Source organism: Dendrobates tinctorius, unplaced genomic scaffold (genome assembly GCF_039654945.1).
Source record: "Dendrobates tinctorius isolate UK_male_01 unplaced genomic scaffold, ASM3965494v1 ptg000086l, whole genome shotgun sequence".
Lineage (NCBI taxonomy): Eukaryota > Metazoa > Chordata > Amphibia > Anura > Dendrobatidae > Dendrobates > Dendrobates tinctorius.
In genome coordinates, this window is record NW_027361754.1 from 36,553,719 (window position 1) to 36,580,209 (window position 26,491).

The 26,491-nt window shown below is 44.1% G+C and overlaps 1 protein-coding gene across 1 annotated transcript in view; it reads right to left on the reverse strand.

The window, feature by feature from the left end:
- The window catches only part of TTC12 (tetratricopeptide repeat domain 12), a 168,561-nt gene that overhangs the window by 49,651 nt on the left and 92,419 nt on the right, over positions 1-26,491 (reverse strand). Inside the window, exons 12-18 of the mRNA XM_073585303.1 lie at positions 16,873-16,961; positions 16,622-16,790; positions 11,359-11,451; positions 8,549-8,612; positions 7,363-7,503; positions 7,128-7,232; positions 5,168-5,236 (exon numbers count right to left, since the gene is read on the reverse strand). Coding sequence (XP_073441404.1) covers positions 5,168-5,236; positions 7,128-7,232; positions 7,363-7,503; positions 8,549-8,612; positions 11,359-11,451; positions 16,622-16,790; positions 16,873-16,961 — 730 coding nt within the window. The remainder of the gene's footprint in view (positions 1-5,167; positions 5,237-7,127; positions 7,233-7,362; positions 7,504-8,548; positions 8,613-11,358; positions 11,452-16,621; positions 16,791-16,872; positions 16,962-26,491) is intronic.

Genomic DNA, 26,491 nt, shown 5'->3' on the forward strand with positions numbered 1-26,491 from the left:
AATAAAAAGCTCTGCCTGAACCAAAGAGAGGCCACAATAATTAACCCCAGGTGTGCAGGTTAAAGCCTGCACTGAGCTCAAGACATTTACCCCTGACGTGCAGATCAAAACCTGCACTGGGATCATGACATAGGGGTTGTTGTCCGGTAGCTCTGGTTGACAGGATGATGTGGGATATTATAGTGAATGTGCGTATGCTGAGTGTGTGTGGCTCTACAGTCAGCTTTATATACAGATAAGGCTGGGTCATCCTATTCTCAACCTGTTCCTACTTCATCACCCAGTCCGGAGTCACAGGAAACTCCAACCTTGGTCACTCCGAGGATCTGTTTGATCCATTTCCATGCATTGCCTCTAGCCTCTCACCGCACGACATTGAAGAGGAACGTGAGGGGGTATCGTCTGTTGATGATGGCCAAATATTTGAAACCCCACGGCCAGAAGAAAGCCACTTTCACCCACGTGATATACCAGGTGAAGAGGTGGAGGCTGATGGTGATGACACACAGTTGCCATCTGGCCAGTCGCCAATATCAACACAGAAGGAGGATGACATGGACGACGAGGTGGTCGATGATGAGACCACCGATCCGACCTGGGCCGTTGGTACACATAGCCAGCACAGCAGCATAGAGGATGAAGGTGGATACGTAGCACCAACAAAGGCACCAAGGGCTACTGGTTTGAGCAGAGTGCGAAGTGTGTCAACTGTTGCCAAGAGCAATCCCTTTGTGCCTCAAGTCAAGGCAAGGGTGCGTTCAGCCGCTGTCTGGAATTTTTTTCCGATAGTCCTTCTGAACCAAATCTTGTCAGCTGAGCAGAGGCCAGGGCAAAGGCAACCAAAGCACAACCAGTATGCGGAAACACATGGCAGTCAAGCACCCTAGTCAGTGGACTGAACAACAGGGTACCAAATCAGTGTCTGTGACTGTGGGTCAAACCACTGCCATGTCGCCTGTGATACGTCCTTTCCAATCTGCTGGGCAGGAAGCAGGTGATCATCATACCTCTTGCTCACAAGCTGCGGTTGCACCAACACAGGCCACAACAAGCTCATCCACTTGTTTGTCCCAGGAAAGCGTCCAATTGTCCGCGCCCCAGATATATGAAAGGAGGCGTAAATACCATGCCACACACCCACAAGCACAAATACTGAACGCACACATTGCCAAGTTGCTAGCAGTGGAGATGTTGCCGTTTAGGCTGGTGGGGACACAGTCTTTCCGTGATCTTTTCGCTGTGGCTGCCCCACGATACTCGGTTCCCAGCCGGCACTATTTTTCCCGGTGTGCCGTCCCCGCATTACACCAGCACGTCTTAAACAATCTAAAGCGTGCTCTCACTATATACGTCCAGTCTCCCCTCTTCCTCCTCCTCCACCTTGTCATCCTATGCTGAATTACCCTCCACATCACTCCCAAGTTGGGAGCTGTGCATCAGCGCATCGGCAAAGCGGCAAAACGCTCTGCTGAAGCTGATCTGCTTAGGTGAAACACCACACACTGCAGCAGAGCTGTGGCAAGGAATAAAACAACAGACCGATCAGTGGCTCTCCCCACTGTAACTCCAATCTGGTCTGGTTGTCTGGGACAATGGGCGTGACCTGGTGGCAGCTTTAAAGCTGGGGAAGCTGGTACACGTGTCATGCATGGCTCACGTGCTGAACCTAGTGGTGCAGAAATTTCTAAAAACATACCTTGACTTACCATGCCTACTTGAGAAGGTGCACCGTATCTGTGCCCATTTCTGCCACTCCTCAACCGCTGTTGCCGGTCTTGCAGCGCTTTAAAAGCAATTTAATTTGCCAAACCACAGACTCATTTGCGACCTGCCAACACGGCGGAAGTCAACATATAATATGTTGGCAAGGGTAAGTGAGCAGCAGAGGGCACTTTCTGAATACCAGCTTAAACATGCCCGTCACACTGAGACTCAGCCAAGACACATGACAACTGTCGAGTGAGTGTGGATCGCTGATATTTGTGAGGTGCTTGATAACTTTGAGTACTGCACCAAGCTTGTGAGCGGTGATCAGGCTATTATTAGCGTAACCATCCCTATGCTATGTCTGCATAAAAAATCGCTGCAGAATCAAAAAATGGAATCTTTGCGTGCCCAGCAGCTGGGTATGGAGCAAGATCTCACAATGGGTGATCCTACCCAGCCCAGCCAATATCATCAGGTAACATTGGGGGATGAAGATGATGATGAAAATGAGGAGGGAGGGGACTTCTTTTTCAGTGGTACAGAGGGGACACCTCATGCTACAGAGGGGAATCCCAACCCCAGCTTCATGTCTGTCCAGCATGGGTGGGCTAGAGAGGAGGAGGTGGAGGAGGAGAATCAGTGTGAGGAGAGGATGGGTATTGTTCCTCCTTCAGGGGTCACAGAACATTTGCTTCTTTGCAGCTTGGCACACATGGCACACTTCATATCTGACTGTCTGTGCCAAGACACTCGCGTAATCCACATTTTCAATAGCAACCTATACTGGTTGGCCACCTTTCTAGACCCACGGTATAAGGACAAATTTCCTTCGCTACTGTTGCAGTCACCAAGAGGTTTCACAATGGAATCCTTCAAGAAGGCCGTTGTCGATCATTTGATGGCAACAGCACCCTCAGACACCACTGCTAGCAGAGATACCAGCTCTGTGCTACATCATGCATTAATCGGGAGAGATATGCCAATCAGGTCCAAAAGAGGTGGTGGTAAAATGTCCACAAACTGGGCCATCTTCAATAAACCGGCTCATCACCAAGGACTAGCTAAAACAGTAGCAATGTCAAGGAAGGAGAAGGTGAACAAGATGGTCAACTACTATCTAAGTGACCATACCTGCGTCCTTCCTGACGCTTCTACACCGTTTAAGCTGCATAGTTGGCCCGACCTCTCCTTCTATGCCTTGGAGCTGCTGGCCTGCCCTGCTGCTAATGTGATGTCAGAGCATGTTTTCAGTGCTGCTTGGGCAATCATCACAGATACACGCACACGGTTGACTACAGAGAATGGAGACAGGCTGACGCTGCTAAAATTTAAAAAGTACAGGATTTTGCAACAGTATTTAAGCCCTCCAGATGACAGTATCCCAACCTAAAGTCAACCAAAACATTATTTTTTTTTAACTTGGTGATCACATCATCCCTTCCCATACAAGCTCCTTTTCTTCTTCTTACACATGTTTTGAAAACCTGCTTCTGACACATGTACCTCATGGCCAATAAGCTAAAAACAATGTTACGTTAATTAATATTTTGCATCCGAGCCACTTGTGATGAGAATGAGACCCTTCTTCCTTCATCAACCATGGTATCATGCCCCTTGGGCTAATTTTTGGAGACACTATGGCTATGCCTGGACACTGGGCACTGCCACCTCTATGCTTGTAGTCCTAGCTTCATCATAATTGTTTGGCCCTTCAGACCTGTGTTGCTTCCTTCATCAACTATGATACAGCCCCTTGGGCTAATTTTTGGAGATACTATGGCTATGCCTGGACACTGGGCACTGCAACCTCTATACTAGTAGTTCTAGCTTCATCATAATTGTTTGGCCCTTCAGACCTGTCTTGCTTCCTTCATCAAATATGATACAGCCCCTTGGGCAAATTTTTGGAGACACTATGGCTATGCCTGGACACTGGGCACTGCAACCTCTATACTAGTAGTTCTAGCTTCATCATAATTGTTTGGCCCTTCAGACCTATCTTGCTTCCTTCATCAACTATGTTACAGCCCCTTGGGCTAATTTTTGGAGACACTATGGCTATGCCTGGACACTGGGCACTGCAACCTCTATGCTAGTAGTCCTAGCTATGTCATAATTGTTTGGCTCTTCAGACTTGTCTTGCTTCCCTCATCAACCATGATACAGCCCCTAGGGCTAATGTTTTGAATTACACTATGGCTATGCCTACACATTGGCAAGTGGCACAACAAGGACAGTAGTCCCAGCTTTATAATTGTGAATCCCTTGTGATGAAGATGACAATGGGTGACTTCTTCCTGCGTTAACCATAACACAGCCCCTAGGATAGATTGCTCTCCTTACACCACTTACACACTTAGCTGTCAAAAGATCGCCTCCATCATCACTCGCTCTTACAGCACTTCTGATATATCACTGGTGCTGCGTAAGTGGCGTACGAGTCCTGCTCTGCTGGCAAAAAACCACAGGACTTCAAATAGTGTTTGTACATTCTAGTGAAGCAGTGGTGTAAAACCACTCATGCAGCCCCTGACCAGGTGCCCCCATGTTATATACATTTGTTTACAGCATACATTTTTTTAACATTTACACATTTTTTAGCCTTTTCCTCAGCCCCCAGACCACTTTGTAGGGTCCAGCAGACAATTACTCGCATTTTCCATTGACGATCATTGGACTCGCTACTCGTACCGAATACCCGAATATTATGGTATACTCAGTACGAGTATAGCGAGTCCGAATACTTCACTACTCGCTCATCCCTACTGGCAACTCATTTGATTAATAAAAGTAAGAGTTTTCATGGAAAACACAAAATTGTCTGTAACTTTAAAAGATATCTTAACTATGCAATATGCTTCTTTCTCCACATATGAAACACATCTTTTAGCACTCCTTTACTCCCCCACTGCATCCTGAATTCATCATTCCCTCTGAAAAGAGCGAAAATCCATGATACTAAAAACAAAGTGGGCTGCCAATTCACAGAAGGATCAGATTAAACTGTTTATGTCTATGGAGAAGAGAGAGATGGAAGCAGAGTGGAAGAGAGGCATAAAGACATACAACAGAGAGTTCCTTTCTAGTAATTTTTTTTAACTCTTCCTAGTGCTGGATTTACAGCTACACTGCTTAGTACTGCTGTACAATGTCCTCCATGCTGCTGTTGCTCCTAAACACATTCTACACAGGGAGAAGAGAGCAGGAATCCTTTATGTCTGTATGTACTGTGTATGGGATACATCATAGCAGATAGTCTCTGCACACCAGCTCGGAGAGAACTGAAAATTGGAAATAGATCTTTCACAGATGAAAACTAGTGAAACAAGAAACATAGAAATCCTGAAATGGTCAAAAATAGTGCTATTCCTAGTGTTGATATCCATCAGGTTTGCATTTCAGCTCACCACCATATCGCTGTCACGCCAACTTGTCTTACTGATAAATGAATAATACTTACGGTAGCAATGATTCCATCTTTATGACTAAGCAGAGACAAACATCTTTTACTGATATCAACTCCTCGCTCCTAAAAAAGGAATCAGTAGTGAGAATACCTATATAAAAGTCAAATTTAGTTACGACTCCCTAAAATAATGTCAAGCTGTTAAGTGTCCCAGCTCAATGCAGCAAATGCTCCAAAAAACCCTCTGATTAGTCCAGTGTCTATCCAGGAGACCAATAAAGCCATCACTGAAGAGCACAGGTGAGAGTTGAGAAACATGTACCGTAGGACACTTCTTAGATAGAGAACATGTAATTGACACTTGAGCACAAATATGTATGACAAATGAAAAAAATGTTTTCTTCAGTCATGCTCCTACTAAGAACAACCACATCTTCTGACTTGGCGTCATGTGGTCACAGGAGGCAAAACACATTGTTTATGTCACTGACATGATTTCTACACCGCGTATAGACATGAGATCTAGTCAACACAAGAAGATCCAAAGCGTAGAGAGCGCGAGTACAGAATCGGTTCATCCCCTCCATTTATTATGCTTTGGGGGCCTGGAAAGGCCTAAAAAAAATAAACTTCTTTTTGGTAATCGAGGAAATTTCGATTTGAACTGAATATATTTGGACCGAAATTGAGTCAAGAGAAAATGTCTGAAAGGGATTTCAGGAGATTTGCTCATCTCTGGTTATTTCCTCTTCATGTAAAAATTAATTATTAAACCATTAGTATTGAAGGGATAACATTAGAGATGAGAGGATCAATCCACACAAAATAGAGCTTTAGGCTATGGGCCCACGTAGCGTTTTAAAACGCACAGTAAAAACCGGACTCCTTCCCAGAAATCGCGCGTTTTTTTCCGCGCGATTTCACCGCGATTTCACCGCGATTCTGTTCGCGATTTTGCTGCGATTTTCTCAAGCACTTTCCAAGCAATTTGAAGCATCGCTTGGAAAGTGATTGACAGGTTGGTCACACTCGTCAAACATAGTGTTTGACAAGTGTGAGCAGCTTTTTACTATTGAGGCTGCCTATGCGGCATCAATAGTAAAAGATAGAATGTTAAAACTGATAAAAAAATTAAAAATTTGGGAATATTTACCTTCCGACGTCCCGCGCTGCCATCCCGGGCCACAGCGTTCCCAGTAATGCCTTGCGAGACCTGTGATGACGTTGGTCTCGCGTTACTATAGCGATCTCACGAGACCGATAGAGTCACGCGAGACTACGTCATCACAGGACCTTGCCGCAAGGCATTACTGGGAACGCTTAGGCCGGGAATGCAGCGCGGGACGTCGGAAGGTAAATATACCCCGATTTTTTATTTTTTATTCTTTTTTTTACAGGGGTATGGTACCCAGGGCCTGGAGGACAGTCTCCTCTCCTCCACACTGTGGGTACCAACCGCACATGAGACGCTTAACTTCCTGCATGGTGGGCATAGCCACATGCGGGAAGTAAGCGATTCTCATGCATTCCTATGGGTGCGGAATCGCGGCAATTCTTTGTGATTCTGCACAAAAGAATGACCATGCTGCGATTTTTTCCGCGATGCATTTCCGCCGCGGAAAAAAGCGCAGCATTAGCACAGCATGTGCAGAATGCCATAGGAATGCATGGGGGCGTTCTGTACACGATTTTTAAGCGTTTTTGCGATTTTGAAAATCGCCGCAAAAACGCTTAAAAATCGCATCATGGGCACACAGCCTTAGACGAAATTCCCGAAATTTGCAAAAATGCGGTTACCGTGACTGCAAAAAGCAAAAAAAAAACATAATAATCACCTCATCGCTCACTTCTCCAAACATCTATCACTACGATCAGGCAAATAATGGGCATGACAGCTGAAAGATGAGGTCCTGGGGAGCGGATGACGTGCAGCGAACAATGGGGCTGCCCTGGGAAATCCAGAAATCTGGCAATTTCCTCTCATCACTGGATAGCATGTTAATCCTTGTCTTACCTTGATTTCCGAATTTGTTTCAAGTGATAAATTAAACATGAGTCCAAGTATTGTGGCCAAAATGTTTCTGCATCCCTCTCTTAAAGAAGGTGAATTGCGCTCATCCTATGGAGACATATAATGTGACAGTTGGGGTTTCTGATCTAATGCACATAGAGTTATTGCAGTACAGTCATGAACTTGTAGAGGCAGATATAAATGTCTCCGAGGATCTGGTAATTGATGGGTCACTTACTATAGCCAATAGACAGGAGTCCCAGAACTGCAATGAGCCTGCCATCTGCCTCCTAATGGCACCATCTTCAGTGAGATGTCCCATTACAGTAAGACATTGGAGACAGTCTTCCATATTTACTTCAACTAAATTCAGATTCTTCTGTAGAATAAGAAAATAGTCAGGTTTCCTATACAGCGTGTACAGTTCACCAGCAACACCATATAATTAAATGAAAAACGTCTGCATTTATCCAAGGATGGTGCCATACGTGTCATGTACAATGACTGATAACATCTCTATATACTGTAGATAACACAAGATCCACTATTCACAGTAGGTGATATCACAGCTCACCTCCTCCTCCTGTACAATGACATAACACCTCTATAAATAGTAGGTAACACAGGATCCACTATTCACAGTAGGTGATGTCACAACTCACCTCCTCCTGTACAATGACCGATAACACCTCTATATACAGTAGATAACACAGGATCCACCATTCATAATAGGTGATGTAACAGCCCACCTCCTCCTGTACAATGATTAATAACCGCTCTGTATATAGTAGGTACACAGGATCCACCATTCACAATAGGTGATGTCACAGCTCACCTCCTCCTGTACAATGACTGATAACACCTCTATATACAGTAGATAACACAGGATCCACCATTCACAATAGATGATGTCACAGCTCACCTCCTCCTGTACAATGACTGATAACACCTCTATATACAGTAGATAACACAGGATCCACCATTCACAATAGATGATGTCACAGCTCACCTCCTCCTGTGCAATGACTGATAACAGCTCTATATACAGTAGATAACACAGGATCCACCATTCAAATTAGGTGATGTCACAGCTCACCTTCTCCTCCTCCTTTACAATGACTGGTAACACTTCTATATACAGTTTATAACACAGGATCCACCATTCAGACTAGGTGATGTTATTGCTCACCTCGCTCCTTCGCTTCATAATGACCTTTACCTATAGAATAGAGTGTGCTCAGATACTTTTATACAAATAAATGGGGTCTCAGTGAGTCTAAGGTCCAAGTGCAAGATTTTTTTTTTATAAATATTCATGTGAGCAAATGCATCAAAAAATCAGAAAATATAATGTAAAAACACAACTTAAGCAATGGGTTATTTTCTGATAACACATTTCAATTAACAAAAAAAGCTCTTCTTACCAATAAATAAGTAAATGAGGGCAATATTCCTGATGTAAAATTGGTCCTGAAATGAGATCTCAACCTGCAATACAATAAGAAGAAAGACAGTCTGAGAAAGAACGATGAAGATGGCGCCGATCCGACACTGTAACATGCAGAGAATCGTCCGTCCCCGAGTTCGGGCTTGTACCAGTGAACACACGTTTGCTCTCAGTCGGATAAAAGGATCCATACCTTCTGCTTCCCATCAGTGCCATTATCACCTCACTACAAGCCCAAATTATTGTCTTTAAAACATGAATAAAAAAGTTTTCGCATTAAGAAATTGAGACTGACGGTTGTAAAACTGCTCTCAGGTCTCTCCTACACAAAGCACAATGGCCGACAGGTCTCATTAATTGGGTGGAAAGTCAAGAGCGAGAAGAAAGGAAGGCGAAATGTAGAAAATAAAATATCTAAGTGACACTCTGTTCCTTAGGCCGGGATCACACATACGAGATACTCGGACAAGTCTCACACGTCAACACCCGGCACTGCCGCCGGCACTTGAGAGCAGAGCGTGCGGCCGCATAGCAATACATGCAGCTGCACGCTCTGCTCCCGAGTGCCGGCGGCAGTGCCGGGTGTTGACGTGCGAGACTTGTCCGAGTTTCTTGCATGTGTGATCCCGGCCTTATTGTGAGGCGTTCCTTCAGGCTTTAGGATATTTTTGGCAGAAAGAATAGCGCCGTATGCAGAATTATTTTATTTATTTTTTTGCATTTTCTGTCATATATTAAAATTAAAGTGGAATTGCAATTTTTTTATACTTTCAAAAATCTCATTCACACACGCGTTTTTTCATGTTTTTTTCTGATTTTTTTTGGTTGAACTGCTGGGTGTTTTTTGAAATCCGCAGCTTATGAATTCAATCAGCGTTTTTTTAAATGAATGGGAAATAAAAAACGCAAATAAAAGCTCTGAAATAAAGGTGGATAAACACGTAGAAAAAAATGCACGTACTGTATGCAGCATTATTTCTGCTAACAGTCTGGGTTTTAATCCAGAAAAATCCCCAGCTAAAATGGTGCAAGTGAACATACCGTAAAGTTGAAAGATATATATAAAAACATTTTGTAAGAAATCATGTCCTCTTTTTCTATCCTGGTTGAGGTCGTAAGACAACTAGCTGCAGCAGGAGCCTCTCCCCTCTGCTCTTTCTACAGTCATATATAGTACACTGGTGATTTTATCCTGGCTTGAAATCTTTAATATAAATGAACTCCATTTTATGGAACAAATGTGCTCCCAGTGATTTTGAACTGGATCAAATTTCCTTTTTTTATCCATACTTCCTTATGCTTAGCATAAGGCCGCGTTCACACGTTCAGAGTTTGGTCAGTATTTTACATCAGTATTTGTAAGCCAAAACCAGGAGTGAAACAACCAGAGGAAAAGTATAAGGCCGGGGTCACACTGCCGAGGAATACGGACGAGTGAGAGGTGTTAAAAGCATGCATTACACACGGACCAATGATTCTCTATGGGTTTGTTCCCAACAGCCGTATATTTCTCGGGCGTATTCTACGGTCCATGCCAATCGCAGCATGCTGTGATTGTCAGCGTACTACGCCCGTAATACGCCAATGCAAGCCTATGGGTGCGCTAAAAATACTCATTACACACGGACCACACATGTGACTTGCGAGAAATACGCACCCGGTGTCTTTTAGCAAAGCCGGCAATTCAGTGCGCTATACAGTAAACACACACTGACAGTGGGTTAATCTAACAAAGGGTTAATGTCACCATTCGATTGTAAGATGACATTAACCCTTTGTTAGATTAACCCATTCACCACCGCTACAGGGCAATGGGAAGCCCACACATTTTTTAACAACGAATTAACCCCTTAAAATAACAATTACAACTCCCAAATTTTGCACACAAACCCTCATCTAATTATTAGTCAGGGACATATAAAAAAACATGAAATGAAATGCTTTACTGAATGTAAACCATGTGTCATTTCATGTCGGGTTGGGGAATGATTTGATAGAAGACTGCATTTTAATTAGCGGATATTCTGCTATGAAGAACTCTGTGAAATATAAATATATATATATATATATGTTTGTCTCAATGACTTGTGTATATATATATACATATATATATATATATATATATATATGCATTCTATGTGTCTATATCTATTACTTCGTTTTTGATAGAAACCCTGTCATAGGGCTCCATTATATGTCCATTTTGCAAGCCTGCGAGAAAATCTCACCATAAGGATTACATACGGATTACATACGGATTACATACGGATTACATATGGATGCAGACATGCGCAAAATACGCAACCTCACCTTGCTTACGGATGACCTACGGAGCACTATTTAGGGGTCATTCATCCGTATTACGCATGTAAACTACGGACCGTATTTTGCGTCGGTTAGTGTGACCCCGGCCTAATAGAAACACATGCACCTCTTTTGTATTTTTCACCCACTCCTGGTTTTGACTTACAAATACTGATGTAAAATACTGACCGAATACTGATCATGTGAACGTGGCCTAAGCAATTGGGTCAATAATAATAAATGTAATTAGTGTAGTGTTAAAATAAGATTGATTGAAGACAGAAAAATAAGGCACAAAACTCAAATGCAGAAAATTTGGAAGAAATACTAAGCAACTGAGGATGCACAGTAATAAAAAGCAAAAACACCACAAAAAACATTCACTTACTTACATAAAAATCACAAAATGATACATCCTTTGAAACATTTCAGCAATGTGTTAGAATACAGTAAGTAAGCAAAAAAAAAAGAAACGCGCATTACCTTTCCTCCTGTGTTAAGCTGCATAATATATCCATTGCCATACTTGCTCTTCCATCCTTTAACGTTACACATTTGATGAGACTTTCAAAAAGCCTATAAAATATGAAAATATCACCGAAGAAAATAACATTTTTAAGGCATAAATGCAAATCAGTGTACAAACTTATCAGTATTTTTCATATGCCTGTGAATAGCAAATCCCAATACAGAAGCATGTCCTGATGCAGAAAAGTATAATCCTACTCAGGCAAAGAAATTCAACCATAGATGTAAATAAATTTAGTTATGTGTAATAATGAGAAATGGCACCACATATGTGGGTTGAATTGGATGAGGATTATCGGGCCTTAGGCTAGTTTCACACTAGCGTATTTTACATGCAGTACACGGCGCCGCTAAGCCCCGCCCCCTGCCCGCCCCATCCGGTCATCTCCTCCTACTATCGCACACGGCAGCATGCGATCTGCGCACCCTATCTTTAGCATAGGGTGTGCAGACCGTGCGCTGGCCGTGCGCTAGTAGGATTTTTGCATGCGCTTCGCACTTTTGAAGGTGCGCCGGTGTGGGCCGTACGCACCATGTTGCATTTTGGCGCGCTCGGCGCACCTTCAAAAGTGCGCAGCGCACGCAAAAATCCTACTAGCGCATGGCCAGCGCACGGTCTGCGCACCCTATGCTAAAGATAGGGTGCGCAGATCGCATGCGGCCGTGTGCGATAGTAGAAGGAGATGACCGGATGGGGCGGGCAGGGGGCGGGGCTTAGCGGCTCTGTGCATTGCATGTAAAATACACTAGTGTGAAACTAGCCTTATTCTTCTGAACTCTCTTTTCCCCAATAGGTTCCAAAAAAAAAATGAATTTGGTGCCCGGCTATGGGTACAAAGACCAAGGGTGCAATATTTGGTGATAAAAGTGTTAATAGAGCCGTGACGTCTTCCACCAGTTCTATACACCGGGAAGTGATCGTAAAGGTGAGGACTGTTCATCCAGCAGGAAGCTCGGTTCTGATAGGATTCTCAGCATTGTATATTCTCTTTTGTGCCAGTTTTACAGCATTTGACAATAACCATGCATGCTGTTCCTTGTTCAGACCCGGCAGGAGCTTTTCCTCATCAATGTTATAACTGCCTCTGTTGGAATCATGAATAGAAAGTCATTGTGGTTTGATCTTATTCTTATTCTCTTTGTTATAAGATATATAACTCGCGGCTCTGTGAAGAGTAAATTACAGCAGATCTCGGCAGGATGCATCTTAGAGAGGTAGCGTGGGCACCGGGTTATCTACAGGCGCAGGTTGAGGTCAGCATTATACTGGTGATCAATACCTTTGTGAATCACCAGCATACATGATACAAGTCTAGCGTTCTGTTCTTACAGCACAGAAACCTGAACATGATTTTTTCCCAATAACCCCTTAACGACCAGAGGTATTTTTGGTTTTGCATTTTCATTTTTTGCTCCCCCTTCTTCCCAAAGTCATTACTTTTTTATTATTTTTGGTCAAAATGGCCATGTTAGGGCTTGTTTTATGCAGGACGAGTTGTAGTTTTGAACGACACCATTGGTTTTACCATGTCATGTACCCAAAAACAGGAAAAAAATTCCAATTGTGGTGAAATTGCAAAAATGATACCATTTATGTGCAGATACGATCTTTTGATCACCCGTTATTGCATTTTAATGCATGTTGCTGCGACCAAAAAAAAATGTAATTCTGGCGGTTTTAATTTTTTTTTCGTGAGGCCGTTTAGCGATCGGGTTAATCCTTTTTTTATATTGATAGATCAGGCAATTTTAAATGTGGCGATACCAAATGTGTATGTTTGGTTTTTTATTGTTTTATTTTGAATAGGGTGAAGGAGGGTGATTTGATCTTTTATGTTTTTTTTATATTATTTAAAACTTTTTTTTTTACTTTTGCCATGCTTCAATAGTTTCCATGGGAGACTACAATCTGCCATAACCCGATCGACTCTGCTACATATAGGAGATGGTCAGATAGCCTGTATTATACAAAAATCCAGACTCATTGTATGCCATGCGCAAATGTGCTGTGCTCTGACAAAAATTGAACTCCACTCCAAATAACATATGAAAAACAGGCGATCCACAGGAGGTTTTGTTGAGTATAAAATTGCAAAAAGTTTTATTACATGTCCAAAAAGACCACAGTAACCACATATAAGAATAAAACTTAAAAAAAAAAAAAATTCTTATATGTGGTTACTGTGGTCTTTTTGGACATGTAATAAAACTTTTTGCAATTTTATACTCAACAAAAACTCCTGTGGTTCGCCTGTTTTTCAGATAGCCTGTATGTAGCAGAATTGCTCACTTGCTATAATCGACGACCACCAGGCGACTCTCAGCAATCCGGCAGTGACAACCATAGAGGTCTGCTGGAGACCTCTGGTAGTCATGCCAACCCATCGGTGACCCGCAATCATGTGACGGGGACAGCAATGGGCGGATTTCCGGCGCGTTTGCTGGAAGCACGAGTTAAATGCCGCTGTCAGAGTTTGACAGCGGCATTTAACGAGTTAACAGCCGTGGTTGGTTTGCAATTCCACCCGTGGCTATTGCGGGCACATGTCAGCTGTTTAAAACAACTGACATGTGCCAGAAAAGATGTGGGCTCACCACCGGAACCCACATCAAAGGGAGGGAGTCCGACTTTGGCGTACATTTATGCCCCATGCTGGAAAGAAGTTAAAAAGAACATCCACATTTGGGGATAATTTTCTTTTTTATTAGATTTCAGAGGACTTTGTACCAGGTCTACAAGATTTTTGGTGTTTTTGAACGTCTGATACACTCTTTTATATCTACATCCTTTGATACTTCATTAGGTCTTTCACGGCCAATGACGTATAGATACATCATCGGCCATGTCCTTGTCTATAATGAAGGCTACGGAGCTGAGCCCACATATTTCCCTGAACATGACAACTGTCATGTGCTTCTAACAGCAGTGGGTGGATTCGCGATCCACCTGCAGCTGTTAACAAGTTAAATCGTTAAATGCCACTGTCAATCTCTGTCCAGAAGTATGTCACAAGACATGTCAATCAACAACCCTGTCACGTGATCGCAGGGTACCAATGGACTGTCATGACAGCCAGGGGTCTGCAGAAGATCCCCATACAGGTCATAATTGCAAACATCCTATGAATGCCGTGGCCGATATTCATATGAGATTGTAATTTATGCTACACATAGCAGAGCCGAAGCCCTCCTATGTGTAGCAAAATAAAAACACAAAAGTTCAAATCACCCACTTTTGTCCCATTCAAAATACAACAATAAAAAAATAAAAAATAAACATATTTGGTATCTCTGGGTTCAGAATTGTCCGATCTATCAAAATATAGAGTAAATTAATTTGATTGTTAAATGGCGTAACGAGAAAAAAAATTGAAATGTCAGAATTGTGTTTTTTAGCTTCTGCAGGCGATCAAAACATTGTATCTATACATCTAAAATACACATTGTAACTCAAGGCACAAAAAATAAGCCCTCACCCAGCCCCAGGTCACGAAAAATGGAGGCACAACGGGTCTTGGAAAATGGCAACATCAGCAAATTTTATTTTATAGATTCAAATTTCAGATTTTTTTTACCACTTAAATAAAAAAGAATCCATACATGTTTGGTATCTGCATACTCGTAATAACCTGGACAGTCATATTGACAAGTCAGTTTTACCATATGGTGAAAATGGTAAATAAATTTAAAAAAAAAAAACTAATGTTAAATTGCAATTTTTTTTGCAATTTCACCACACTTGGATTTTTTTTCCCATTTTCCTATGGGAAAATTTTATTTTACCATTCAAAAGTACAACTCATCCCACAAAAAAACAATCCCTCGCACAGCCATATTGACAGAAAAATAAAAAGTTATGGCTCTGAGAAGATGGGGAGGAAAAAATGAAAATGAAAAAAAAAAGAAAATCTCCCCAGGAGAGAAGGGGTTAAAAACTCTGAATACAGCTAGATTTCAGCTCAGAATGGCTTAACCCCTTCTTACCATGTGATCTACATGTACATCGCATGCTGGGTGCTAGTGTGCCAAGCCCAGCACCATAGCTGGCAGATGTCATATGTTGTATACATTCACAGTCTACAGTTCAACCCCTTACATGCCACTGTCAATCTCTGGCAGAGGCATTTAAGGTGTGTAAAGCTACAACTCCAAGTATGAATTTGTCTTAAGCATGACTGTCCTATTAAGCTCAGAATTGTCTAATCACACCAACTAGAAATTCACATCTATCTCTATGAGAAGTTATTAGCATGATTAGGTTGGTCTCTCTTTATAATGCTTGTGTAAAGTTTTTTCATGTTAGGCAAGTTCACATAACCAAAGAGGATCCAGCTGTCTGTTGTCGGTCGCCTCCCACCATAGCCACAAGTCTTTGCACAGTTGCAATGATTGCCTTTACTAAATACTCCACCTAGGACTATAATGCAGAACAGTGATAGTTTTTGGGGAAATACTTTCATGATTGGTATCTTATTGTGCATATAGACAGATGGTGCTGGTACAAAAGGGAGATGCAGATGGAACACAGACAGTGCAGTGGCTAAACAGCAACAAGAGAAGCAAATGGAAATCACAGGATCAGATGAAGCCACAATGTCACAGAGTACAAAGCTGAGCTGGCTGGTAGTGGTGTTGCAAAGTTGATTGAATGATATAGCAGAGCTGAGTTTGCCATAGAGTCCAGAGAGAATGCTAATCAACGTAGCAGAGCTGGATTTGTCACAGATTAATGTAGAGCTGATACAAAAAAGAAGTCTGCAGTAGCAGTGTGGCCGTCAACTACCTGAATACTCAGGCGGCAACTTGCCACATAAGCCGGGTTATAAACCCTAGGAGTGAAATGTCAAAGGTATGCATCAGGTCGCCATAGCAAGACATTGTGCTAAAAAGCTGGGAGAACTGGTAAGAGGAAGAAGACAATGCACCTGCTGCTGGATCCAGGGGAGATGATTTAACACCAGATAATTATTTTTAATGCTTTTTTTATATACAACAGACTTTTGAAGACCAGCAGTTCTTATTATATTACCATTGATTACCTCTTAAGCTATAGTAGGAATAGGTTTTAGTTCTTTTCATCCATGTATTCAATAGTGGGAACACATTTTCTTCTTAGTCGCCCTTCAGACTTTCAGCTCCATGTTTCATCTCATTGTACTCCTGCCCTTGAACTCTTTAGTCACACTATTTTAGAAAATCATAAAAAACGTGAACATACCTAGACGGCATCAGGTGTTTTAAGAGCAAAAATCTTCCTTCTTCTGTTGTGGAATACACATTAAGAAGGGTCAAAGTCTTTTGCTGTATCTCAGGGATCGGTGAGATCATCATTGCAAAGATGTGGTTGTTCACATCAGGGCGGCCGATCAATAAACGCTGGTTTTCTTCTAACAAAAAGAATAACAGTCATATAAAAAAACTTCCAAATGCTGATAAAATACAATTAAAATCCTTAATGTGGTAACTTACCATTTTCACGACAGACTACATCCCATAAGGACAGGACAGACAGACATAAATCAATTTCTATTGTATCCATTTGTGTAGAGGTCAAGCTCCTGAAAAACAAATATGATTATCAAAGAATGATCTTATACAAAGATTTCCATACATTTACTCACTATATATGACTTTAAAGTCCACAATATGCCAATTGACTTTGAGCCATAAAAGAAAGTATAAAAGTTCACTCTCAGCATGCTATAGATCTTATCTACCTGCAGTGGACAAACAGTCATGAACAAAAAAACATTTGTTATTCTCCTGTCCTGGCTCCAGTGTTGGGCATTGCTTCCTTCTAGAGCTGACTTTCTCTGTGCTAATCTATAACCCATGATGCCTTTGTGGCGCCCCTGAGGCTCAGTCGCCACAGAGGTACTGCACCTTCTCCTAAGGTGTAGTGCCCCACCAACTAGGTAAGTTGGGAACTCCTTTCCACACTCCAACACCTGCATCCCACACACAGGATAGTTCAGTAGGTCCGACTTGCAGCTTCAGGCTGGGTGTAGCAGAGCATCCTTCGTGGAACCCTGCTTCGTAACACGAGATGTGCTGGGAGGTGGGTGGAGTTAGTATAAAAGAGGGGGAAAGTGGAGAATTGTAGGTCAGTCTGACGGGAGGTCAGGCGAGAGAAGTTCAGTTCTGAAGTTCAGTTTTGAGTTCAGTTTGAGTTCAGTTTAGAAAGAGAGTGCTGCAGCTGCCTCAGTGATCTGAGGGAGCTGGCACAGGAAAGAGAAGAGAAGGAGAAAGACGTAGACCTGCAACCTAAGCTTCCATAAGAGAGAGAAGGAACAGCGCGGAACGAAGGAGTCGGAGAACAGAGAGGAGTTGTGGGTTGAGAGAGTACCCTGCCTATAGGTTCTCAGCGCAAGGCCGGGGCCCGGTTCCCGAGGTTGTATGGACACTTATGGTCCAGCAGCAGACACCGGTGGAGTAGTTGGCTGTAAATGGACTACTCCCATCCAAGACTTGGGACACAACAGCAACCGATTTGCGAGCCTGGACTCTGAGAGGAGTCCCCGATAGAGACTACAGCTGTCTGTCATACAAGTAAGGTTCTAGGAACATCTGACTGGAAGAATTCCAGAGAACTATGGTACTGGAGCTCTTCACATTAAAAGGCGCAATAGAGGAGTCGTTCAGGAAAGGCACATGTTGGCGGAGTGTTGGAGAGGAGAACCCTGACTTGTCCGGGAGGTTGATTGAGTCTCTACCCCGGAGGACACGGCACGGAGGCGGGCACCAGTGGGTACCACGAACTGTGAGTAAAGCTTTGAAACTATAAGCCCTGGTGTCCTCCATTCATTCGTCACCAACACCTTCAGCACCGCTGCATCTGGGTACCAGCATCTATACCATTCTGCGCCTCTCCTCATCCATTGCACCCACACTGCCCTGGGACTACAGCTCCACCTGTGGGGAGCTACACCATCTTTGCTGCACCACACCATCAGTCCCAGTGGATCTGCATGCAGCGTTGGCTCAACATCTTAATTGCCAAACACCACGGGTGGCGTCACGAACTATTCAACTAAGCTATAACACTATTGACATCACCGCCATTGATATTGGGCACCCAGGGCCACGGACCGGGTCACCGCTGCTGTGACACATCCCCCAGACACCGGCCCGGTACCAAGAACCCCGCTGCCCTGGGTGTGAGGGGCGACCCAATTTTGGCATCACGAACAGGATGACGAGACCCGATGCCATCGGGTTCTGTGTGCCTGACATTTGTGAGACTTTGTGCTTTTGAAAATGTGCAAAAGACCTGATTTAATAGACTGTAAATTGGACATTAGAAAAGGCCGCTGGCGCGGAGAAGATGGCCGTGAAGTGATGGGAGGTCCTAAGAAAAGACCGCGAAGAGTATTGGGTCTTCCCTGCCTGAATTACTATGTGACGGCGGCATGGCCCACCCACCGAGGGGTTCGTATACTGGCTTGGTATGGAGGCGCTGGAAGAAGATGCCGCCCCTGGAAGGAGGGGCTGAAGAAGCCAGTGGCAGGAAAGGGGCCAAGGCAGGAAGAAGAACGCCAGAATGCCATTTTGGAGAGTGAGGGAAGGAGGCCTGCGGAGCGCGGGGAAACGAATCTCCCTGGCGCCATGGCTGACGGCTCCAACCCGAACTCCGGAATGAACCGCCAGCAACTAGAAGCTGAAATAGCTGAATTGACAGCCAGTCTGCAGCTGAGAAAGGAAGCCTTGGAGAAGCTGAGATGGCAGCGCGCCCTGGCGGGGCCTACACCAGCGGTACCCCCTCCATCGGTACCTGCCGCTACCACACCGGACTGTCCCCGGGCAGCGCTGATCTATACGTCTACCCTGACTGTGCGGCTGGGTGCCGCATGCCCGAAGGAGTTACCGGAGGACCAGGGAGTGGAAGCGGAGCTCCCGCCCGACCCTGACGCGGCTGTGCAGGTCCCCGCAGAGACCCCTGTGGGTCCGGAGCCACCATTTGCTCCATCACCACCTGCACCGGAGCAGAGACCGCACCGCCAGGAGGCCCCAGGTATGTTGGATGTTCCTCCACCTGGGAAGGCCCTGGGGTGTACCGCAGTTGCAGCAGCTGGCCAGGTCATCCTGGATCTGGTCTGGGACCGGGATACCAGCCCCTGGAGGGGAACAGCACTAGTGACCTAAACTTTCAAAATCTCGTTACCCAGGAGGGTTTGTTTGCACCAGTTGTGCTTTGTTGTTTTTGCTATCATGTTTTGTCTTTCTGGTAGCACTTTTGTTGCCTAGTTTTTGCAATGGCAGCGTTTTCACAATTTGAACTAGCGATCATGAACTTGTAGTGATCCAAAAACTTTTATTGTAAATAGTTGCACCTCTTTAGGTGCCCTTTCTTGGTTTTACATTTAGAGACTCTTTGTGAAGATAATGTTTTTGCATGGACACTTTTCGAAGATGATGTCTACCTCAAAGGACACTGCAAGAGATCCCGGCTGGGAGCGGTGTCCAGCACCTTACAAGAATAACTGTTGAATGTTTTACTGTGAAGTATTTGATAATGTGTTTTACAAGAGTATTAGTAACTGAGAAATGGCTTTTATAGAAGAATTAGGAATGTCTGATATAGAGATGAGTGATATGAATAAAGAACTGAAAGTAGACAGGTGACGGACCAGGTACTTGCGGTCAGTGTCTTGCGTCTAGAAGAGACAGTGAAAATAGAAAAATAAATGTGTACTAGAGAGAGAGAAAAATGAGAGAAAATGTGTTACAGAGAATAGCAATTTGAATTGAGAATTGCACTTAGAATTAAAATTTTAGATAGAATCTAAGATAGAATTGTTTGTAACGTTCAAGATGAGTACCTCCTATGCTAGGAAGATTAGTATAAGAAAAGTTGTTATGCATTACAAAATTTTTGTATGTTTCTTTGCTGTCTACCTTGTTATCTTGCAGCCCGCGGACATGCTGTGTTTAATGGGGGGGTATGTGGCGCCCCTGAGGCTCAGTCGCCACAGAGGTACTGCACCTTCTCCTAAGGTGTAGTGCCCCACCAACTAGGTAAGTTGGGAACTCCTTTCCACACTCCAACACCTGCATCCCACACACAGGATAGTTCAGTAGGTCCGCCTAGCAGCTTCAGGCTGGGAGTAGCAGAGCACCCTTCGTGGAACCCTGCTTCGTAACACGAGATGTGCTGGGAGGTGGGTGGAGTTAGTATAAAATAGGCAGAAAGTGGAGAATTGTAGGTCAGTCTGACGGGAGGTCAGGCGAGAGAAGGCACAGGAAAGAGAAGAGAAGGAGAAAGACCTAGACCTGCAACCTAAGCTTCCATAAGAGAGAGAAGGAACAGCGTGGAACGAAGGAGTCGGAGAACAGAGAGGAGTTGTGGGTTGAGAGAGTACCCTGCCTATAGGTTCTCAGCGCAAGGCCGGGGCCCGGTCCCCGAGGTTGTATGGACACTTATGGTTCTGCAGCAGACACCGGTGGAGTAGTTGGCTGTAAATGCACTACTCCCATCCAAGACTTGGGACACAACAGCAACCGATTTGCGAGCCTGGACTCTGAGAGGAGTCCCCGATAGAGGCTACAGCTGTCTGTCATACAAGTAAGGTTCTAGGAACATCTGACAGGAGGAATTCCAGAAAACTACGGTACTGGAGCTCTTCACATTAAAAGGCGCAATAGAGGAGTCGTTCAGGAAAGGCACATGTTGGCGGAGTGTTGGAGAGGAGAACCCTGACTTGCCCGGGAGGTTGATTGAGTCTCTACCCCGGAGGACACGGCACGGAGGCGGGCACCAGTGGGTACCACGAACTGTGAGTAAAGCTTTGAAACTACAAGCCCTGGTGTCCTCCATTCATTCGTCACCAACACCTTCAGCACCGCTGCATCTGGGTACCAGCATCTATACCATTCTGCGCCTCTCCTCATCCATTGCATCCACTCTGCCCTGAGACTACAGCTCCACCTGTGGGGAGCTACACCATATTTGCTGCACCACACCATCAGTCCCAGTGGATCTGCATGCAGCGTTGGCTCAACATCTTACTTGCCAAACACCACGGGTGGCGTCACGAACTATTGAACTAAGCTATAGCACTATTGACATCACCGCCATTGATATTGGGCACCCAGGGCCACAGACCGGGTCACCGCTGCTGTGACACATCCTCCTGACACCGGCCCGGTACCGAGTACCCAGCTGCCCTGGGTATGAGGGGCGACCCACCTTCTTCTGATGAACACCTCTGACATCTCCAACCAAGGACCTTTATTGCCGCCTCAGACAGCTGTTTGCTGCTTGTGTATTTAGGAATTATAGCATCTTTGGATGTGTGGTATTACAGGAGTTGCCCTTACCTTGAACTAGTCTCTGCTTCACCAGAGTGGCTAGTGACTTCCCTGTAAATTCTATCCGCTTACCAGCTACAAGTTACAAATCTGTCTTTCTTCACACATATAATTCTGCTGCAACAAGGTACCTGATAACCATCTCATCTCAACTACTTCTGATGATGTTCACACCTACTATAAAGCTGTTCCTGGGTTTAAAAGTAACCCTACTTGAACATACCAGACTGCATATAGATTTTTTGTTATTCCTGTGATTAACTGCACCCCTTCTGGAAGACACCGGAATGCATACACATCTCTGTTTTTCCTGTGATCAACTGCATCCTTTCTGGAAAACACCAGAATGCATATACATCTCTGTTATTCCTGTGATTAAATGCATTCCTGCTAAAAGATACCAAACTGCATATACATCTCTGTTATTCCTGTGACTAAAAAGTGATTAAATGAACCCCTGCTGGAAGATACTAGATTGCACACACATCTCAGCTGTTCCTGTTCACAACAGCATTTCTGCAAGCAAGTGACCCCATTGCCTATATATCCACTGTTCCCAGGTGTAACTGCACATATGGTTCTGCTTCATCTGTTACTTTCAGCTCTGCTTCTCTGTCTGCCGTCCAGCATACTCCGCTGTTCTGGTCCTTGCTGATCTACATGTTGCCTGGAAAGAGCAGCTCTGCAGCACCATCGCCTCTGGACTATGCGGCTTACATGGACCTCATCATGTGAGGCCCTACCACCGATGTTCTCTCACTAGTCACTATTGATAAGTGAGCACGCTCGTCACTTCTCGGTGCTTGCCTGAGCATCGCAGTGCTCGCGATGCTCGGAGCTCGCCGAGTACTTCTGGGGTTGCTCAGCGGGAGTTCGGGTATCTGCCCTGCATGTTTGGTGCTCTTTAGAGCGCCAATCAAAATGCAGGGATTGTCTGTCACACACTCTAATGCCGCAACTATGCTCCGGACTCAGACAGTGTAAGGGAGAGTTGCTGCTGAGATAGGGAGAGATTTGCAATTTTATTAGTTAGCATGGCTATACTATTTGTAATACACAAATCCATCTCAACCATCAGTCATTCTGAGGACTAATCAAGGTGTATATAGATATCAGTGCTAGGCAGGCAGGCTCTGTATGTGGATATATAGATATCAATGCTAGGCAGGTAGGCAGTGTATGTGGCACATTTAATTGCATATAGCAAGAAGGTCCATTCCAGTACTGTCTGTTGCTGATGCTGCCTATTACAGATATTTATATACATAGTCCCAGGTATCAGGGGCCAGGAATAATTTTTTTGGACCTTAATCCTGATTATTTTCTTTAAAAGCAATCCAGAGCACACCGTTTTTCTGCTCTATTTGCTTGTTGGCACTGCAGAATACAGCCAGATCCTTTTTATATAAGGCTGTGTTCACACACAGCATTTTTTAGCGGTACTTTTAGCGTTTTTTCTAAAAATAAGCTTCCCATGCATTTCTATGCATTTTGCACTTTTTGTGCATACTGATGCGTTTTTTACCGCGAAAAAAAGGGAACGGTAAAAAGCGCTGCATGCTCATTAATTTCACGGATTTTTCCACGTTTTTGGCTATTTCTATGCGTTTTGAAAACGCGCGGAAAAAAACCCATAAAAACCGCGCGTTTTCTGCGCCCAAAAATGCGCAGAAAAAATGCGTGGTTTCTGGGAAGGGAGTCAGGTTTTTCAGCAGAAATTTTCTGCTATGTGTGCACTTAGCCTAACAGCGTAAAAATCCAGCTATTTTAAACAGTGGTTTGGCCGTCACACGGATCACATCTCAGTGCGTTGAAGATTCGGCCATTTATGGCCTACTGTTAAATTTTGTGTAGTGTCTTAGATAAGACACCAGTTTGCTGAAAAAATATTGTTACCTACAGGCCAGATATTTAACACTGGGGTTTGTCCGCCACATGGATCGCATATCAATGCGGTCAAAATTGTGCAATTTCAGTCTAGTTATTGACACCAGTTTGTTACAAAAACAAATACAGGCCACATCTTTTAAAACAGGGTTTCTCCGTGACACACATCACATATCAGTGCGTTCAAAATTGTGCCATTTCAGGCCTCCATTGCATTTTTTTTGCTGTGTCTTAGCCTAGTTATTGACACCAGTTTGCTGACAAAAAAAACTACAGTGGGGTATCTCCATCACATGCATCACATATCAGTGAATTCAAAACTGTGCCATTTCAGGCCTCCATTGAATTTTTCTGCTGTGTCTTAGCCTAGTTATTGACACCAGTTTGCTGCAAAACTAGAAAAAAAACTACAGACCAGATATTTTGAAGTGGGGTAGCTCCGTCAAACAGATCACATTTCACTGTGCTCAAAATTGTGCCATTTTAGGCATCAATTGCATTTTTTTGCTGTGTCATAGCCTAGTTATTGACATCAGTTTTCTGCAAAACCCCCCAAAAAACTACAGGCCAGATATTTTGAAGTGGGGTATCTCTGTCACACAGATCACATTTCACTGTGCTCAAAATTGTGCCATTTCAGGCTTCCATTGGATTTTTTTATGTTTCTTAGGCTAGTTTCACACTTGCTTTTTTTTGCAGCGCGTTTTTCCCGCAAAAAAACGCATTGAAAAAACGCATACATAAGCATACAACTGCTGCGTTTTTTTCAAGCATTTTTATGAGCATGCATGAAAAAAACGCAGCGTTTTTATGCGTTTGTATGCGTTTTTACCGCGTTTTTACCGCGTTTGCGTTTTTTTCAAACATTTTTAGGTGGCCCCTCACACTACCCAAACCATGACTTTACTAACCCTAACCCTGACCCTAACCCTAACCCTAACCCTGACCCTAACCCTAACCCTAACCCTGACCCTAACCCTTAACCAAATCATACTTAACCCTAACCCAAACCCTAAACCCTAACTAACCCTAACCCTAACCCTAACCCTAACCCTGACCCTAACCCTAACCCTAACCCTGACCCTAACCCTAACCCTAACCCTGACCCTAACCCTAACCCTGACCCTAACCCTAACCCTAACCCTAACCCTGACCCTAACCCTAACCCTGACCCTAACCCTTAACAAAACCATACTTAACCCTAACCCTGACCCTAACCCTAACCCTAACCCTGACCCTAACCCTTAACCAAACCATACTTAACCCTAATCCTGACCCTAACCCTGACCCTAACCCTAACCCTAACCCTAACCCTGACCCTAACCCTTAACAAAACCATACTTAACCCTAATCCTGACCCTAACCCTGACCCTAATCCTTAACAAAACCATACTTAACCCTAACCCTGACCCTAACCCTAACCCTGACTCTAACCCTAACCCTAACCCTGACCCTAACCCTAACCCTAACCCTAACCCTGACCCTAACCCTTAACAAAACCATACTTAACCCTAATCCTGACCCTAACCCTGACCCTAATCCTTAACAAAACCATACTTAACCCTAATCCTGACCCTAACCCTGACCCTAACCCTAACCCTAACCCTAACCCTGACCCTAACCCTAACCCTGACCCTAACCCTTAACAAAACCATACTTAACCCTAATCCTGACCCTAACCCTGACCCTAACCCTTAACCAAACCATACTTAACCCTAACCCTGACCCAAACCCCAACCCTAACCCTGACCCTGACCATAACCCTAACCCTAAACCCCCTTAACTAACCCTAACTCTAACCCAAACCCCTAAATTCCATGGTTAAAAAAAAAAAACGCATATGCAAAAAAACGCATACATGAGCATGCCAGTGCGCACATATGCGCATCCATAGGCTATAATGGCCATTTTTAGCGCAAAACATGCGCATATGTGCGCATGCGCTTTTTTGCAGGGCCAAAAAATGCAACATGCTGCGTCTGGAAAATACCAACGCACACCCCAAAAAAACGCAGCGCATGAAAATCGCATACATGCGCTTACCAGCGCGCAGGTATGCGCACCCATGTTAAATATAGGGGAAAAAACGCATGCGCAGGTATGCGTTTTTTTCCAGCGCTAAAAAACGCAAATGTGAAACCAGCCTTAGCCTAGTTATTGACACCAGTTTGCTGAAAAATACAGGCCAAATATTTTAAAGTGGGGTGTCTCCGTGACACTCATCACATATCAGTGTGCTCAAAATTGTGCCATTTCAGGCCTCCATTACATTTTTTTTGCAGTGTCTTAGCCTAGTTATTGACATCAGTTTGCTGGAAAAAAATTGTTACTTACAGGCCAGATATTTTAAACTGTGGTTTTCCCGCACATGGATCACATATAAAGTTCGCCCCAAATTCAGCCATTTTTAGTGAACATGGAAAATATTGTACTCCATTTAAAATGGGCAAGGCGTGTGGCAAGGGACTGGGAAGTGGACGTGATGGTAATGGTAATGGTGCATGCACAAGCACGTTCCCACAACATTAGCCGTGCCCTCAACAATGCAGTTACTGGGAAAGTCCACCTAACCATGGACACGTAGACAAGTGCTTCAGGGCAGGGATGGTACATCTCGCTGACAGCACACTGGGATAATATAGTGGAAGCCTGGACAATAACGGACCTTGGGATGGAACACGTCCTCTCAACGCCGAGAATTGCAGGCCCTATGTCAATCAGGGTTGCCCTCACAGTCTACAGCTCCTGCATCTCATCCTCCTCCTCTTCAGCCTCCATCTCGGAAATGATCACATCAGTTACAAGCTGGTAGCACTGCAGTGTATAGGCAAACAGTATGGGAGGACCAACTTCATAATAATGGGAACATTACTTTCAGGTGGCCCTCCTGTAC